This window comes from Chrysemys picta, chromosome 2 (assembly GCF_011386835.1).
Source record: "Chrysemys picta bellii isolate R12L10 chromosome 2, ASM1138683v2, whole genome shotgun sequence".
In the NCBI taxonomy this organism is placed as follows: Eukaryota; Metazoa; Chordata; order Testudines; family Emydidae; genus Chrysemys; species Chrysemys picta.
Window position 1 is genome coordinate 33,401,003 of NC_088792.1, and position 16,988 is coordinate 33,417,990.

The 16,988-nt window shown below is 43.7% G+C and overlaps 1 protein-coding gene across 1 annotated transcript; it reads right to left on the bottom strand.

The window, feature by feature from the left end:
• Positions 1 to 6,416: 6,416 nt before the first annotated feature.
• Positions 6,417 to 11,018, bottom strand: LOC101940810 (sperm acrosome membrane-associated protein 3-like). The gene is made up of 4 exons (XM_005290945.4): positions 10,857 to 11,018; positions 10,442 to 10,600; positions 8,694 to 8,772; positions 6,417 to 6,899 (listed from the first exon to the last, which is right to left on the bottom strand). The coding sequence occupies exons 1-4, from the start codon at positions 10,993 to 10,995 to the stop codon at positions 6,833 to 6,835; spliced, it is 444 nt and encodes a 147-aa protein (XP_005291002.1). The 5' UTR covers positions 10,996 to 11,018; the 3' UTR covers positions 6,417 to 6,832.
• Between the last annotated feature and the right edge of the window lie 5,970 nt (positions 11,019 to 16,988).

The window sequence follows — 16,988 nt, forward strand, 5'->3', positions numbered from 1 at the left end:
AACTCCAACTGTGACCCCTCAGAGAAACTGATTAACTTCATCAAATGGATCCTGTAACTTTGATGTAGAAGCTTTTATTAAAAGGATCCAACATAAAGGAGACAAGGAAATGTCTTTGGCTGTTCAGAAATGCATTGAGAAAGAAAGGGAAATGGATATCAGAAAATAAGCAAAGTAAAATAGCCGCACTTATTTAATAAAAGGAATTGAGTGTTCTCTGGATTTGTGCAATATAATATTATAAGGTAAAACACAAGTAAACATTATAGTAATAAAACTTAAAACATTGCAGTGTTTAGATGGCACAATGAAAATCATTAAATGTCAGAACGGGCAGAAACTAAGCTACCAACAACATCCTTTAAGTTTTATAATATAAAGTATAAAATAAAGTGCAACATATTATGCTATGGATTTAATCTGGAAAGCAGGAAGAGAAAATACGAATTATGTACAATGGGCTGTGTTAACTTTGCTGCTATACCATGAAATGTAGCATTTTCTGCCTTTATGAATTTAACTGTGCAGGTTGAATGTTGCATTAACACTTTTTTTCACTTAATTGTTTAGTTTAAAAGCATCCTTCACTGAGGTGAATTGAGTAGAAAAAATGGAGTGAATTCCACCCTTCATGGTGATATTATTTGGCTAGAGTTAGTTTTCTGGTACAGTGGTTTAATAGGGCAGCAGCACATCATCGAATCATATAAATGTAGGACTGGAAGGGAGGACTTCAGTAGGTCATCTAGTCCAGTCCTGTGCACTCAAGGCAGGACTAAGTAATAATAGACCATTCCTGACAGCTGCTTGTCTAACCTGTTCTTTGAAACCTCCAGTGATGGAGATTCCACAGCCTTCCTAGGTAACTTTTTCCAGTGCTTAACCAGTTAGGAAGCTTTTCCTAATGTCCAATCTAAACCTCCCTTGCTGCAATTTAAGCCTGTTGCTTCTTGTCCTATCTTCAGAGATTGAGAACATTTTTTTACCTTCCTCCTAATAACAAACTTTTATGTATTTGAAAATTATTATCATGTCCCCCTTCAGTCTTCTCTTCTCCAGTCTAAACAACCCCAATTTTTTCAATCTTTCCTCATAGGTCATGTTTTCTAGATCTTTAATCATTTTTGTTGTTGTCCTCTGGACTTTTCCAGTTTCTACACATCTTTCCTGAAATGTGTCACCCAGAATTGGACACAATACTCCAGCTGAGGCCTTATCAGAGTAGAGTGGTAGAATTACTACATGTGTCTTGCTTACAATGCTCCTGCTGATACATCCCAGAATGATATTGGCTTTTTTTGCAACAGTGTTACACTGTTGACTCATATTTAGCTTGTGATCCACTGTAATCCCTAGATCCCTTTTCATAGTACTCCTTTCTTGTACTTTCCTTTCCGCATTACTTCCATCAGTTTTAGTCCAATAGCCGTATATTCACACATGAAAAAGTTAGCCCATTAACTTTGTAATAATAGAATTTGAAGGTTATTGCAGTAAATCAGCCAAAATTAGTGATGCTCTAAAATCAAAGGTACTTCTGGTTTTTTTTCCCCCCAGATGGATTTTCTCTTGTCACTAAAGTTAAAGCAAAGGATTTTTTGTTTTGGGGAGGAGTTTGCTGTGTGTTTCAATGCTATTTACAATCTCTTTTAAATGATCCAAATGACAAACAAAGGGTATGCCTACACAGCAAATAGAGGTGATTGTAACATCAGTAGGCATACTAATGCTAACTTTATTCTAGCTAGCATGGATAAAAATAGCAGTAAAGACATGGTGGCATGGACTTCAGCATGGGCTAGGAACCTGATTAGATACCAAAGATCTGTGGTAGGCTTGTATTGAGACAGCTAGTCTGCGCTGAAGCCCATGCTGCCACATCTTCACTACTATTGTTATCCATGGTAGCTAGATTAAAGCCAACACAGATATAGCTATTCATGCTACAATCACACCTTCATTTGCTGTGTAGGTGTATACCCTAACAACTCCTGTCCTTACTCAGACTGAGCAAGTTTAAGCAGGGATGTCACTGCCATCAAGTCATTTCTCAGTCTTCGTTTTGATAAACTAAACAGATTGAGCTCTTTAAGTCCTGAGATAGAGATCTTGGTAAGATAGAGAAGAGTGGTTGAGAGGAGCAGTGATTTGATACAGGATTGGGTCTACTGGCCACACGAGACTAAAGATTTCAGGCCAGATTCTCATCAGTAAATGCCACTGATGTCTATTTTCAGGAGTAAGTTCTACCCATGTGACTAAGGGCATGCAGGATCAGACCTTTGGCTAGAAAATAAATATGTAATAAATACTCTAGTTATATCTGTGGTAATACATTATTTTTCAGAGAAATTTGCAGAAATATAGTACTTGGGCATTTTTACAATATTGCCATAATGGGGAATGGTGCTGGTATGTCTCTCAATGGCAGCAGACATTTTGCTGATACAAACAACTGTTAAATTAACCAACTAAAATAGAACTTACAACCCCCACCTTTGAAAGTATCTTGCGGTGGCCATTAACATAATGAGAGGTGGTTCCTGGAACCGGTCCTGCATTTGTAACAAAGCCAAAATGTTCCACTGACTGCAACGGGCATTATTTGTATGAGTAAGGACTTCAAGACTAGGCACCCTATAGCAGCACTCTCTCCAGAGTGTAACCTCCTGCCTGAATGTTGTTCCTATTAGTGACTTACCCCTCTTGGCACTTGGATGTAGTAATTGGGATAGCCATTAAGTTGTATTGCAGTTTTTCTTTAAGAAAGAATGAAGTCATTTTTAAGTTAGAGGAGTGCAAAAATCCCGTGCAACTGGTAAACATCTATATATAGTAGCATGCTTTTAACTTAAAAACATCCAAGGAGGATTTTTGGTGTGTGGGAAAAAATGTTAAAAACAAATCACTTGGCAAAAATCTCAGCAGCAAGCAAATTAGAGGAATATTTATGTTCAAGTTATAAACTTCTGAAAGATGGGGCGTCTAATGGAAATATTGAAATAGGCTTAAGCAATGCAGTGCTATGCACTGACGTACTGTATGGGGTCAGCCCTGTTTCTACTGAAGTCAGTGGCAAGCCTCTTTTTGACTTGAATGGGAAGATGCCCAGGCCCTATATGTAATTTTTCATGCCTTAGTGGGAGTTTTCATACAGTGTCTAGAGATGATTTCATGATCCCTGTTGTCCATGAGTGCTGGCAAGGTCTTCTAGCAGTTGGTTAGCTAGCTCAAACACAAGTGCTGGCCAAGTTACCTGGAATACTCACGTCATCACGAGATTTACAGGTTCTGAAATGCAGTGGAAATATGGTGATCTTAGAGCAAACCTAGCAAATGCTAGCTGTGGAAATGAATGGAAAACTTGCTTTCACACAGAAACGAAGGAAAATATATTCTGCTTGTCCTTTGAGATTACTGATGGATAATGTTGAAAGCGAGTTACTTATTCTATGTCTGATTAAAAGTGAATCTAGGACTCCCAATCTTCCCTTCTATAATTATAGGGTGAGAGGAAGGATACCAATCAGCTGTTACCCAAAGTAACCACTCGATGTCCCCATAGTGCTACAAAAATGCAGCACAAGTAGTATTTTTCTACCTGTACAAAATATCCAGGAAGACCTTTTATGACAGGTGGTTTGACACAACTGCAGTTGATATCATCAAGAAATTCACAGAATTCCATCACATTTCTATGTCTGCTCCAGGTACTTCTTAGGACCATAAGTCTGCAGAACATGCATAAACTATGTAACAGAGATTTGTAGTTTGAATCACAAAGGAGAATTTGGTACTTAATCCACCCTAGTGTCCTTAGCTCTAGGGTGGGGAAAAACCTGAGATGGAAATCTGTTTCCTCCCAATTTGGATACATTGTGTGATATAGATGTCTCACATGCCAACATTCATGTGGGTTAGGATCTGGAGTCTTGATGTGAGAGGAGCCTTTTGTGAAAAAGATTATCATTAATTATTTCAGTGTCAGCCCCATGCTGTCTATTTAATGTAGGTTGGGATGTCAAAACTGCCAAAGTTTGATGAACCTGGGAATATTTTCAGACCCAACTCCATTTATAACCAGATGGTTGCTCTGATTTTTTTTTTTCCTTTTAGCAAAAACTACTCTCTGGTATTTTTGTACATTGCCAAAAGATACCAAGAAATAACAAGGCACAGATAATTCTCGCAAGCGGAGACAACTAACTATTTATCTTTAATTGTGTGTCTCGGGGACCTCTTGATGGCAACTGGCAGAGGGCATAAGGGTTATAGGAATCCCCTGGGTGTGGTATTTACATTCTAGTTCATCAGACTGTCATGCGAGGTCTCCAATGAAAGCCTGTGTCACATGGAAAATACATATATGGATGATGTGTAAGGAATTATGTGTATAAATGGAAAATTATGTTAAGATCTGTGTCTAGGGACTGGTCACCAGCAATGGTGAAAAATAGATAAACATTTTGTGTCTGAAAGAAAACTATCTATCTGTTTTCATGTAAATTAAGTATTGTATGGCTCACAATGGGCCTCCACTCACCAGTCTAAACCTGATGATAATGATGGATTGTGAAATCTTCAAAGAGAGAAAATTAACAGGAAGAGGTAAACAGCAGGGTTTATCCTGTTTTGCAAACTAAAACAATGGAGTGGAGTACTAGATCTGGGGTACAGTTGAACCCCTAGTTATTTCTTCCAACTCTGAGGCAAGCTGTCAGCGGGCTGATTGTATGAGAAGAGGTCTCAACCAAACCGCTTGAAAATGCCAGGGAAAGAACTTGAGGTAAGCTATCTTGCAGAAGATAGGGGAATGCCTTGTTAGCTAAGTTTAGCCTCTAGAAAGTGTGTTATGATTTTATTTTATATGTAACCATTTGTTTCCAATATTCCCACTCTCTTTCACTTGAATGTCTGTTCTTTGATGATAAACTTACTCTAGTTTTCGAGATAGATATGTAAGTGCTGTGTGTTAAGCAAAGTGGTCGTCCCGAATTGACTCCTACAAGCCAGCGTGTACTGTTCCTTTGGGAACAGCAGGCCTGGCAATTCTGTGAGTGTTCAGTGGAACAGGAGCGGAGCACTTCAGAGGGATGCTCGGAGGACTCGGGGTTTTGTGTGTGCCTATTGCTAAGCTGTACAGCGAGAGTTAGGCCTACGGAGGCCTGGAAGGCAGTTTTTGTATTGTCAGAGGCTGGTGGTTTCAGGGAGCTGATCCACAGCAGGCACAGACAAGACTTCCTCATGCCCTGGGTACCCTGGGAAGCGTCACACGCTCAATCTCTTTGTGTCAAACTTATTGTCACTTTAGCTTTTGCATTCCAACTGCTGTGGTGCCAATCAATCCACTTAGATGCGATGCCGTTCCTTTTAGTGAAAGGAAAAGAACACATTGTACAGCTGGGTAATGATCAACACACATTAAAGAATTCTATACAAATCTAATAATAGACTGTAATAATCTTAATGGATCCCAAAGATTTAGGAGTGTTTCCAGCCATTTTATGGGATCCCATCTCAGCTCTTTGGTCTATCATCTGGGCTGCACTGGAGTTGCTTTGCACTGCACTGTGGATTCAACTCAATCTTAATTCTGCATAGCTGGACTCTGGGGAATCACCCATCCTTCAGCAGCACCGAGCCAGCATAGCAACTCCCATGCAACCCCTGCAGCTAGTGTCGAGGGAATGGGTGAGAGGTGATGTGGCTGGTGTATCAGCTCCTGGGGGGATGGGGGAGGCATAGGTAACTGATACATGCTGTCTCTCAGGGTGATCTAACGGATGCTGAGGGATTGGCCTAGCACTCAGCCAGCCCAGGTGCAGGGAAGAATAAACATGGCTTAAAGCCATGAGTTACACAGTGCACTCCTCAGCCTTAGCTGAGTCTGGGTCCTTGATTTAATTCCTGCTTTCATTGTGGACTTTTTATTCAGGATTTTTAGAAGGTCTAGAAATGGTTTTCAAATTAGGATCAAACTTCCACTTTTTAATAGCAGAAATCTGATATAAACAAGACTACTGCATGCACCAGCCACCAAAACTCTGGGGCTCAATTCTGTTCACTGGCCTGCAAGATACAAGGCTCCACTTACCTATAGGCAGCTGAGGACAGTCAGGGATGATTGTAGACTCCACTGTGCTTGTACTATGGCTAAGTTTTCTAAACTTTGGATTATAGTAGCATTTATTTATCTTTTCAGCCACTTGGACATTGATTTCATACTTATTGCACATTTTTCTGCATTTCAGTGGGAATGTGTGTGATACTGACAGTGTTGAATTGCTCGGCATTTTGATTAGCAAATACTTACAAATATTGCCCAGCTCCCAGTGAGACCATGGCACGTATTTTGCACCCTTTAGTATACAGGTAAATCTTATACATTCTCTGTGGACAAGTTCATACACCTTTGAGCTTCTCCAGTTTGCCCTCTTTGAAAACCCCAAAGCACCCATCAGTTTCTGGAAACCCCTTTTAACCAGTTATAACTGCAGCTCCAGAACCTTGCCTATCAGCCACTTCACCTTCCAGCTGCTGTTTCACACAGAACTAAGCTCAGGAAAATCTTCTGGAGTTGAGTCCTAAATAGCATGTGAAACTAACGGCCTGAGCTGATTTCTTTTAAATTAATAAATCCATTTATTTTTTTTAAAAAAACGTATTCTTTAAATTAGTATTTGTTGGATTTTGTTTTTCCTATTGGTTTGTGGAATGGATTGTTTGTACACACTAACTGCCAGAAGTGCCCAGGGAGAGAGAGAAACACTCCCTTTTCAGGAAAACATAGACAGCCCTGAGAAGTCATAGCAGAGCCAGGTTGGTGACTTTCTCACAGGTCACATCCATCCACCCACTCAGACAGGTCTCGCCCTTTGCAGTGCATTGTCCAGTCCTCCCTGAGGAAGGAAAAGGCAAAGAGTGAATATTAGGTTTTATTATTATTAATAATAATACATTATGTTTCTCTAATGTCCCTCGCAATAGAGAAGAGACGGGAATCTGTTGTAGTAAATCCTGGAAGAGGATTCTTCTTTCAGGATGTTGGACACACAGAGACCCTGAAGCTCCCTGGCTCTTTTATCTCACAGCCTGAGGAACACAGCCTGTGCTGTGCAGTGTGTTGCCACACTAAGTCTATCTAAACCTGGCCTGGATTAAGCAATCATAAGCAGGGCCGGCTCCAGGCACCAGCCGAGCAAGCTGGTGCTTGGGGCGGCAGATTGAACGAGGCGGCATTCCACCCAATCCTAGGGTGGCACGGCCACTTTTTTTTTTGTTCCACTCTGGCCGCCCAATAGGGGGCGGCAGGGCAGAGGACGGGAGCACCCTGCAGCAAGCCCGGCAGGGCAGTCCTCGTCCTTCCCTCCCTGCCAACCGGAGCGGAGCCCTCCCAGCAGGCGGCAGGTGGCGCACAGCGTGGCGGGAGGGGCCGCATGGCAGTGCCCCGCTGTAGCCCTGGCTGCCCCCCTTCTCTCTCTCTCCCGCCCGCTCCCTTCCCCTCCCCCCCACTAGCCGGTCCCCCTGGACCTGCACTCCGGCGCAGCACAGATCACTGGTTTGTTTTTGTTTTTTTTGCTTTGCCGTTCTGGCCGCCCCATTTTTTTTTTTTTTTTTGCTTGGGGTGGGCAAAAAGCCAGAGCCGGCCCTGATCATAAGGCTAGACTCCGTCACCCTTACTCACATCGAATAGTACCTCTCTGATGGAACAGTCCCACTGAAATGAAACCCAAGGAGTAAGGTACTCCTCAGTGTCAGGGCAGCAGAATTGAGCTCATTGAATGGCTAGTCGACCATGCTGCAGTAATTTCCATGCCAAAGGATCCCTCAGTAATTTACTGTCTACATAGCATACAGAAATTACCTCACCCACTCTTACATACTGCTGCCTCTGTGGTGAAATATGCACAGCAACACCCTACTGCAGAAAGAGCAGAGGGATAATGTAGCCAACTGAAACTACAGGGGGGAAACCTGAAAACAGAATGGGTGGCTCCCCAAATTGGAACTTAGTCAGGAACTTAGTTCACATGAGTATTTTTTGTACAAAGTGCTATGGGTCTTGTGATAACTCCATATTTATATGTGCTTTGGAATTTTTCTCTGCCCTTCTTTCTCGGTCTCTATTTGTTTATTACTCTGTCTTTATCATGATTTATACTCCTTAATCGGGGTTTGGGGCTCCACTATGCTATGCACTGTACATCCTAAAAGGACTCCCCCTTGCCAAGGAAATTCCAATCTTAGCATAGGACAAGAGACAACAGGTGGAGGAAAAACCAAGTCAGGGCAGACAAGGGAACATGAAATCACTGTGGCTGGTATAATGAGTAGCAGTCTCAGCCTGCCAACTCCATAGCTATTGTGTAGCTATCGTGGCAAAGGTGAGCCTTAAAGAGGCCAGTGTAGTGGCTATGTGAATATTTACTGTCCCTTTATGCCTCATTTTTGCCTTGTTTGGTTCAACATTTTTCCCCTCTGTTCCTTTCTCTATAGTCTCTCCTAAATGGTTTCTCTTAATTGAAATTAGGCAATACGAGTTTGCTTATCAGTCACTGTCCAGTCACCAAGTTCTAAGGCAGTATTGTGATGACTTGTATTGCTTCAGCATTAGACTTAAGCGAAGGGCCAACATTCACAATCACAAATGCATATCTGTATTTCCAAAGAGAATCTCTGAGGGCGCCCCTTACCAGGCATCCATTCCTTGTGGGTCTCGCACAATTCTTTTGGCACAGACGATGTCATCCGTTATGTCATTTGACAGCAAGTCTGCAAGGAAAAGAGGGGAGCATGAATGGGGGTTTACCGTGTGAGACCTCAGTATGGTGCACCCAAGTATAAGGGGCATGGCTGTTCAGCTGCGCACCCTGCTGGCCAGCCCTATGTAGCGCTCCTCCAGTGGCATTCAAAAGGGGCTGCTTGCTTGTGCAGCGGCGGAGCTGCAGTGTTGAATTGGGCTCCCCTTTTCCTCCTTGCCGCACTCTCAGAGCAGGGAGAGTGAGGGGAACCTAGAGCAGAGTAACAGCTCCTGGCTGTGCCTGAACATTGGCAGGCAGAGTCCTCGACCTAAGTGGTGACAATCCCAGTATAGCTGCCCCCCTTCTCCCTCCCCCCCCACACACACTCAGAACCGGGTAGGGAGAGATCTGCCTAGACCTCCCCTGCCCTCATATGTGGAAAGAGAGAGATGGCCTAAGAGAGAAGGGAGAGCCGACGGGAGGGGAAGGTAAGGTAGGGAAACAGCGATGGGAGGGGATGGGGGAATGGGCTGACGAGAACGGATGGTGGGCAGAAGGAACTGGAGTGGGAGGAAGACATGAGGCAAGGCCGAGGGAATGAGTGAGAGGCAATGAGAGTGAGGGGGCAGAGGTTGCTAGAGGAGAGAACCTGTGAGGACAATTAGATTTAATGTAGGAAAGAGTGAGTGAGGTGCATGGGAGAGTGAATACATGAGCGATAATGTGAACATGGGGCTGGAGGGGCTGAGCTCATAGGAATTAAACTTGCGCTCACTCAGCCTATCAAGCCACACACAGAGAAAAGAATCAGAGGGACCATTGCTGGGTAGCTGAGAGATCCAAGGACCCTGCCCTATCCAGAAAGGTCAAGAGGAGAATCCCCTCAACATACATGGTAAATAGCAGGTACCTCCCACTGCAGCTTGCCAGAGGCTGCACTGCACCCTCTGCTATTTCCATTGAAGAGAGCATCTGGTGTGTTGGTTGGAACAGGAGAGTGGGAGTCTGGACTCCTGGGTTCTGTTCACAGCTCCACCATGCTGCATCGTCTTGGTCATGTCAGTTAACCCTTCAGTGTAATCAATGTAATAACACTGTTCCCACAGGTGAGCCGAGGGTTTGAATTAATTCAAGTGTCCGACATACTTTGATACCCTCAGGTGAAAGGCAGAGTTTTATTATCCCAGGATATGTCTTGTGTGTATCCCTGCCAAAGGGGACTGTACCTCATTCTGCCCATCCCCTCTGGGACGGCTCTGGACCTGCCTTCCCACCCCAGCCCAGGCAGTGTGGCTCCCTCGGAAAACACATTACTATGGCTATGCCTGGGTGTCTGCCTTAAAAGTGGGGAGTTCCCATGATGGAAGTGGTTCCACATGACAGGTAATATGACCCCAGGCTTTTATCTTTCCCAGGTAACCACCACATGGCTAGTGGTGAGAAAATGTGTTTTCTCCACCTTAGCCCCACCCAATTCAGGGCTACTTACTCTCCACCCAGATCCCAGCCCTGCAGGGAGCCCTCCACAGGGTCCTAGAAAGGGGGGCTGGTACCATGGAGGTGGCTGACCCCCTCGTCCATGCAGGGGGGAATGATAGCTGTGTGTTCATTTTTAACTGAGGAATGAAGAGCAGCTATGACATGGGCAGGAATCCTGCAGCTGCTCTCTCCACTCTTGGGGGTGGGGTTGGGGACAGTACCAGTGCAGGGTATGTGGCAGAGGTTCTCAGTGGGGCTCCGGTAGTTGTTGCACCAGACACGGCTGTTGATCTGGAAGATGCCATAGTCCGTGCTGCCATCTGCATTGTCGTCCTCTGCTGCCGAATTGAAGCCGCTCTCAAAGAATGCCATGCAGATCCCTAATGCGGGAAGAGAACATGCTCATTGTCCACAGCAGAGGCTGTCCACAGAAACAGGGGCAACTCGGGAGAGTACGGGAAGGCAGAGCCCCGGAGAGGAGGGAAAGAGCATGCAGAGACAGACAGATAGGGGGAATGGGGAAAAGGCAGCGGGAACAATGGAGTAGCAGAGAGGGTGAAAGAGTGAAGGGAGTTTGGCGTGAGGGGAAATTGGGGAGAAGTGTGTGTGTCAGAAGGAGGGAGCACTAAAACTCACAGTTGGCGAGGCTGTAACCCTCGTACCCATCCAGCCCTTCTTCATGAAGCATATAGGCTAGTTCACATCGGCTAAAGATTTTTGCTTCGTTTGCCGTGATCAGGCAGCCGAGCAGGGAGAGAAGTGTGAGCGCCTTCATTTTTGCCAGAGAATGGGGAACCTCGTTCCACCTGTGAGGAAAAAATACAAGAACTAAATATCAGAGGGGGATTCTATGACCAAAGGGTCTAACTCCCTGTTCCCATAACAAGTACTGTCAGGACTGTCCGTGGGGTAAACCATGATTGAACCTTTTCACCCCAGCTGTGGTAACTTCTCTTTCTCCCACGGCTATAATCTTGCCCTCAGAGGGGTATTTGTTTTGCACAGAGGAACTACAGAGTGTGCATGCATGCACAAACACACACTGTAAACTGGCCAATCTAAAAGACTAACAAGTTTTATTAATCCAGAAGCTGAAAGCACTGAGGCTAAAGGCATCAGAACTCCACAGCTGACTTTCTCATAATTATATACATGGTGAAGCGTCAGATGTCCAGTGGGAACTGGAAGGCTGACAAGTGCGATCCACCTGGCAAAGGGTTACACATATTAAAGTTTAAGTCATTTGGGCCAATGGCCACTTCTTACTCTGGAAGCATGTCCACACTGATAGCAGTAACTTTGTTCTCTCAGGGGCCCTTCTCTTCCCTCTCTCCCCCCATTTTCCCTGGGACCCTTATAAGAATAGTTTGTGGCACTGAAGGCCCAGACCGGCCAAGTCTACTGTTTCTCCCTTTATGCTACATTTTTTGTCTTTTCTACAGGTCTTCAAGTAAACTTGTTTTTTTTCTGATGCTCGGCTCAGAGGGTGTGTGGATAGAGGGAGGCAGGAGGGGAGAAATCTTATGAAATTGGAGAGTTGTTTGTACATATTAAGAAAAGCCTTGGCACTAAAATGTTTCAGAGTCATCTAGTGTTTCTCTGGCATCCCTCCTTTAGATTCTCCAACCCCAGATTCCCCAGCCTCACAAGACAGCAAATACTTTCTGTTTTGGTTTTTTGGACCACATTTCTCAGATTTTTCCTTTCATCCCGTTCCACCTTGAAATCTACTTGAAATTTATCAGCTTGTTCCTGAGGTCACAAAGCAAAGACAGAAAAAAAAGGGGGGGGGGGAGGAATGTGGCTTTTTTAATCCCTGTATTTCCAGACTGAATATTTAATATGTCATTATTGGATCTTTTAAACCCACCATTAGAAACTTGTTGAAAATGACCTGGCTTACTTCATTTCATTATGGCATTTTTGGGGTTAATTAAGTGATACAGTTATAAGTAATGCTAACAGGCATTTTCCCTAATCCCCTCTTCCTCATCTTTTTAGGACTTGTCAACATGAATAAAAGAATAAGAGTAAGAGGGGTAATATTGCATGGGTTTATTATTTATTGGACTTATATATATGGGGCCTACGCTTAGCCCCCTTGTTCCATCTGTTTCACATCACTCCAGCAGCAGAAAGCAGCTGGAAAACTGACTTAATTGGCTGGCCTGTTGGGGATTCTCTTAACTGTGGCTGGCCATACCCCGTCTCTCAAGTAGGATACTTGTTGGGGGAGAAAGCAGGGTGGGCAGCACACTGCTATGCCAGCTTCTAACTAGACCCCAGTCAGGAAAGTATAAAGCTGTTATTGACCCCGCCCCCTCACAGTGGTGCTGAGCACTGCTTAGCTGCAGGTAAGGATTCAGCTATGATCCTTATCCAGAGCCATCAAACATGCAAATATTTCTTTCACTGGTGGTTTGTTGCCCCTAAAATGGGAAGGCACAAGCTCCTGATAGGTTGAGCCTGAATTTATGCAAATAGCTACACATTAATGCTAATTTGCTACGTTCTGTTTTGTCTCCAGATGTTGGCAGGTACTAATGAAACAGTAGCAAAAGGTATTATCAGCTCTTACCGGTGGCAATAGCAACAGCAGGACAGTCCAGAGCCTTCTTGGACAGGACGGCTAATAAATTAAAGGACAATTGTACCCCCCAAACCTTAATGTACAGCTTCTGATCACAGCTTCCTCCAGAGCAGAGTCTGGTCTGAAAGTTCCCAACCGACACCCAGTGTCTCCCCCTCTAACTGCTCCCACTTCTAGAACCTGCTCCTCCCCATGTCCCTGTGACATCACTCACTGCCATTCTCAGTTCAAAACGTACGTTTCAGACTCCTGCATTCTAAAATATACTGCAGAATTAAATAATGCAAGGAAGTGGGTCCTGTGGCACCTTTAAGACTAACAGAGGTATTGGAGCATAAGCTTTCATGGGTGAATGCCTTGCGTCTGATGAAGTGGGCATTCACCCGCGAAAGCTTATACTCCAATTCTTCTGTTAGTCTTAAACAGAAGTTAGTGCCACAGGACCCTCTGTTGCTTTTTACAGATTCAGACTAACACGGCTACCCCTCTGATGCAAGGAAGTGGGTCATTGGTAGCAGAGCTGGGTGAATACCGCAAACATTTTTCTTCAAATTGTCACTTCAAAAAGCATGTTTAGGATCCTATTGTAGGATATGTGCACAAAAATAGTTTTGAATCCTTAATCACAAGTATTCACACCTGAAAATGGATTCTAACTCCTCCAATCAGGAAACAGAAGCTTGCCATGTGACCAAATGTGCACGTAAAACCTGTGACAAAAAACACTTCTAAAACACTCACAAGTTGCTTGTGAACAAGCTACAGGCCAAAAATTATTCCCATAAATTATTCAGTGAATGCTTTCAAACAACAAATTATTTATTTGTTTTGTGGTAGAATCCAGAGGCCCCAGTTAAGCTTGGGGCCTCATTGTGCTAGCTCCTGTAAACACAAATAGTGAGAGACAGTTCCTATGAAGACTGACAATGGAAACATTTTTATACCCATTTGACAGATGGGGAACTGAAGCATACAGAATAAAGGTCTGGTCAGGCGCTAAAGGACTTATCCAAGGTCACACAGCAAGTCTCTGCTAGAACCAGGAGCTAGTCTCCTGATTCTCTGTTCAGTGCCTTAACCACAAGATCATCCTTCCTCTCAAGAGTCAGAGACATAATGTAGCTCCCTCCTCCTCACCTCTGCCTCAGCACAGAGGGGAGCAGAGTTCTCTCCCTGTTTTCCCCAGGCATTGTGACTGCTTGATAAAATGCACATTATCTCCTGGAGCTCCTGCTGGTACCATGCGCCTCCAACAGGAACTGAGAAAGACACTTCTGGTCCCCTATCTGGTATTGCAGCTCAGTTGGACCAGTGAACCTGGCTGCTAGAAACAGGGAAGTGTAGTAACATTATACAAGGCACTGGTGAGACCTCATCTGGTTTAGTGTGTGCAGTTCTGGTCTCCCATATTTAAGAAAGATGAATTCAAACTGGAACAGATGCAGAGAAGGACTACTAGGATGACCTGAGGAATGAAAAACCTACCTTATGAGAAGAGACTCAAAGAGCTTGGCTTGTTTAACCCAACCAAAAGAGGTCTAAGGGAAGATATGATTACTTTCTATTAATATATCAGAGAGATAAATACCAGGGAGAGAGCAGTTATTTAAGTTAAGCACTAATGTGGACACAAGAACAAATGGATATAAACTGGCCATCAACAAGTTTAGGTTTGAAATTAGATGAAGGTTTCTAACCATCAGAGGAATGAAATTCCGGAACAGCCTTCCAAGGTGAGCAATAGGGGCAAAAAACTAACTGGCTTCAAGACTGAGCTTGATAAGTTTATGGAGGGGATGGCATGATGAGACTGCCTATAATGGCATGTAGCCGATCTGCAACTGCTCGCACAAGTATTTCCAATGGCCAGTGACGGGACACTGATGGGGAGGGCTCTGAGTTACTACAGAGAATTCTTTCCCAGATGTCTGGCTGGTGGGTCTTGCCCACATGCTCAGGCTTCCTACTAATCACCATAGTTGGGATCAGGAAGAAAAATTCCCCCAGGTCAGATTGGCAGAGACCTTGGGGGATTTTTGCCTTCCTCTGCAGCATGGGGCCTGGCTCACTTGCAGGTTTAAACTAGTGTAAATCGCAGGTTCTTGTTGGGATTCCCTCTTTCCACTCAACTTCCCATGAACTCAGTTCAACTCCAGCTTTCATCATTCAGGTATCTTTATTTGGCATATAGCAGTGCTACACTGAGTTGATCAGACTCAAACACAAGATGTAGGGGGGTAGATGCAGGATACATCACAGCTCCAAAGTTACACAGAAAATTCATTAAAAGAAGAACAGGAGTACTTGTGGCACCGTAGAGACTAACAAATTTATTAGAGCATAAGCTTTCGTGGACTACAGCCCACTTCATTACACATCTCATTACATTTATCATACATTGCATCACACATGTTTGGATTGGTTTGGTTACTTTGCAGGAACCAATCCCTGTGCAGCATAAGCTGTCCACGCACTGTCCATGCTTTGATTTCCTCTTCACCTCATCTCTACATTCCTAACTTATTTTGTCCCTTGTTATCTAGTTCACAGGAAATAGTTCCCTGGGCTCTCTTGGCTTAGTTGGTTCAGACATTCTGTCTTCTTAGCCTACTGACCTATTTACTTATCTTTTTTAGCACAAACATTTTGTTTTCAACCTGATGATTCATTTACACCCTAATTCTGTCATACAAAAAATGAGGCTTCCCTCCATGTGTTAATTACTCATGTTGGGCCAGGCCTCAGCTACAGTTCTCTGTAACATGAAGGCTTTAAATCATGATCTGAGGACTTCAGTAGCTCAGCCAGAGGTGATGGGTCTATTAAAGGAGTAGATGAGCGAGGTTCTGTGTCTTGAAATATGCAGGAGATCAGATTAGATGACCATGTTGGTCCCTTCTGACCTTAATATGTCTGAGTCTAGTATAGGACAAGGTTCAATTATTAAGAATGGCCCTACTGGGTCAGACCAGTGGTCCATCTAGCCTAGTATCCTGTCTTCTGACAATGGCTGGTGTCAGATGCTACAGAGGGAATGAACAGAATAAGGCTATTTATTGAGTGATCCATCCCTTTTCGTCAAGTCCCAGCAAATGGCAGCCAGAGGCTAGGGACACCCAGAGCATGGGGTTGCATCCCTAACCATCTTGGCTAATGGCCATTGATGGACCTATCCTCCAGGAACTTATCTAATGCTTTTTTTAACCCAGTTATTGTTTTGGCCTTCACAACATCCCCCTTAGTCAGCTCTTGTCTAAACTGAACAGTCCCAGTCTTTTTAATCTCTCCTCTTACGGAAACTGTTCCATATCCCTAATCATTTCTTTTGCCCTTCTCTGTACTTTTTCCAAGTCTAATACATCTTTCTTTGAGATGGGACAATCAAGACTGCATGCAGTATTCAAAGTGTGGGCATATCATGGATTTATACAGTGGCATTATGATGTTTTTCTGCCTTATTAGTGATCCCTTTTCTAATGGTTCCCAACATTCTGTTAGCTTTTTTGACTGCCACTGCACATACAGCATATATTTTCAGAGAACTATCCACAATGACTCCAAGATCTCTTTCATGAGTGATAACAGCTAATTTAGACCCCATCATTTTGTATGTATAGTTGGGATTCTGTTTTCCAATGTGCATTCCTTTGCATTTATCCACATTGAATTTCATCTGCCATTTTGTTGCCCAGTCACCCAGTTTTGTGAGATCTTTTTGTAACTCTTTGCAGTCAGCTTTGGACTTAAGTATCTTGCGTAATTTTGTATTGCCTGCAAACTTTGCCACCTCGTCTTGCTTACCCCCTTTTTGGGGTCATTTATGAATGTGCTGAACAGCACTAGTTCTAGTACAGATTCTTGGAGAACCCTGCTATTTACTTCTCTCCATTGTGAAAACTAACCATTCATTCCTACCCTTTGTTTCCTATCTTTTAACCAGTTACTGATCCATGAGAGGACCTTCCCTCTTATTGCCATTCCTGCCTACTTTTCTTAAGAGCCTTTGTCAAAGGCTTTCTGAAAGTGCAAGTACACTATATTCACTAGATCATCCTTGTCCGTCTTTGCTGACCCCCTCAAACAAGTCTAATAGATTAGTGAGGCACGATTTCCCTGTACAAAAGCTGTGTTCATCTATGTGTCTGATAATTCTGTTCTTTACTATAGTTTCAACCAAT

Bases quoted from the DNA above. Each gene is read 5' to 3' on its own strand.
- LOC101940810 (XM_005290945.4), bottom strand. From the start codon at position 10,995: ATGAAGGCGCTCACACTTCTCTCCCTGCTCGGCTGCCTGATCACGGCA. The intron at 10,601-10,856 runs GTGAGTTTTAGT...TTCCCGCATTAG, and splicing joins GGGTTACAGCCTCGCCAACT to GGATCTGCATGGCATTCTTT. The intron at 6,900-8,693 runs GTAAGGGGCGCC...TTCCTTCCTCAG, and splicing joins CCACAAGGAATGGATGCCTG to GGAGGACTGGACAATGCACT.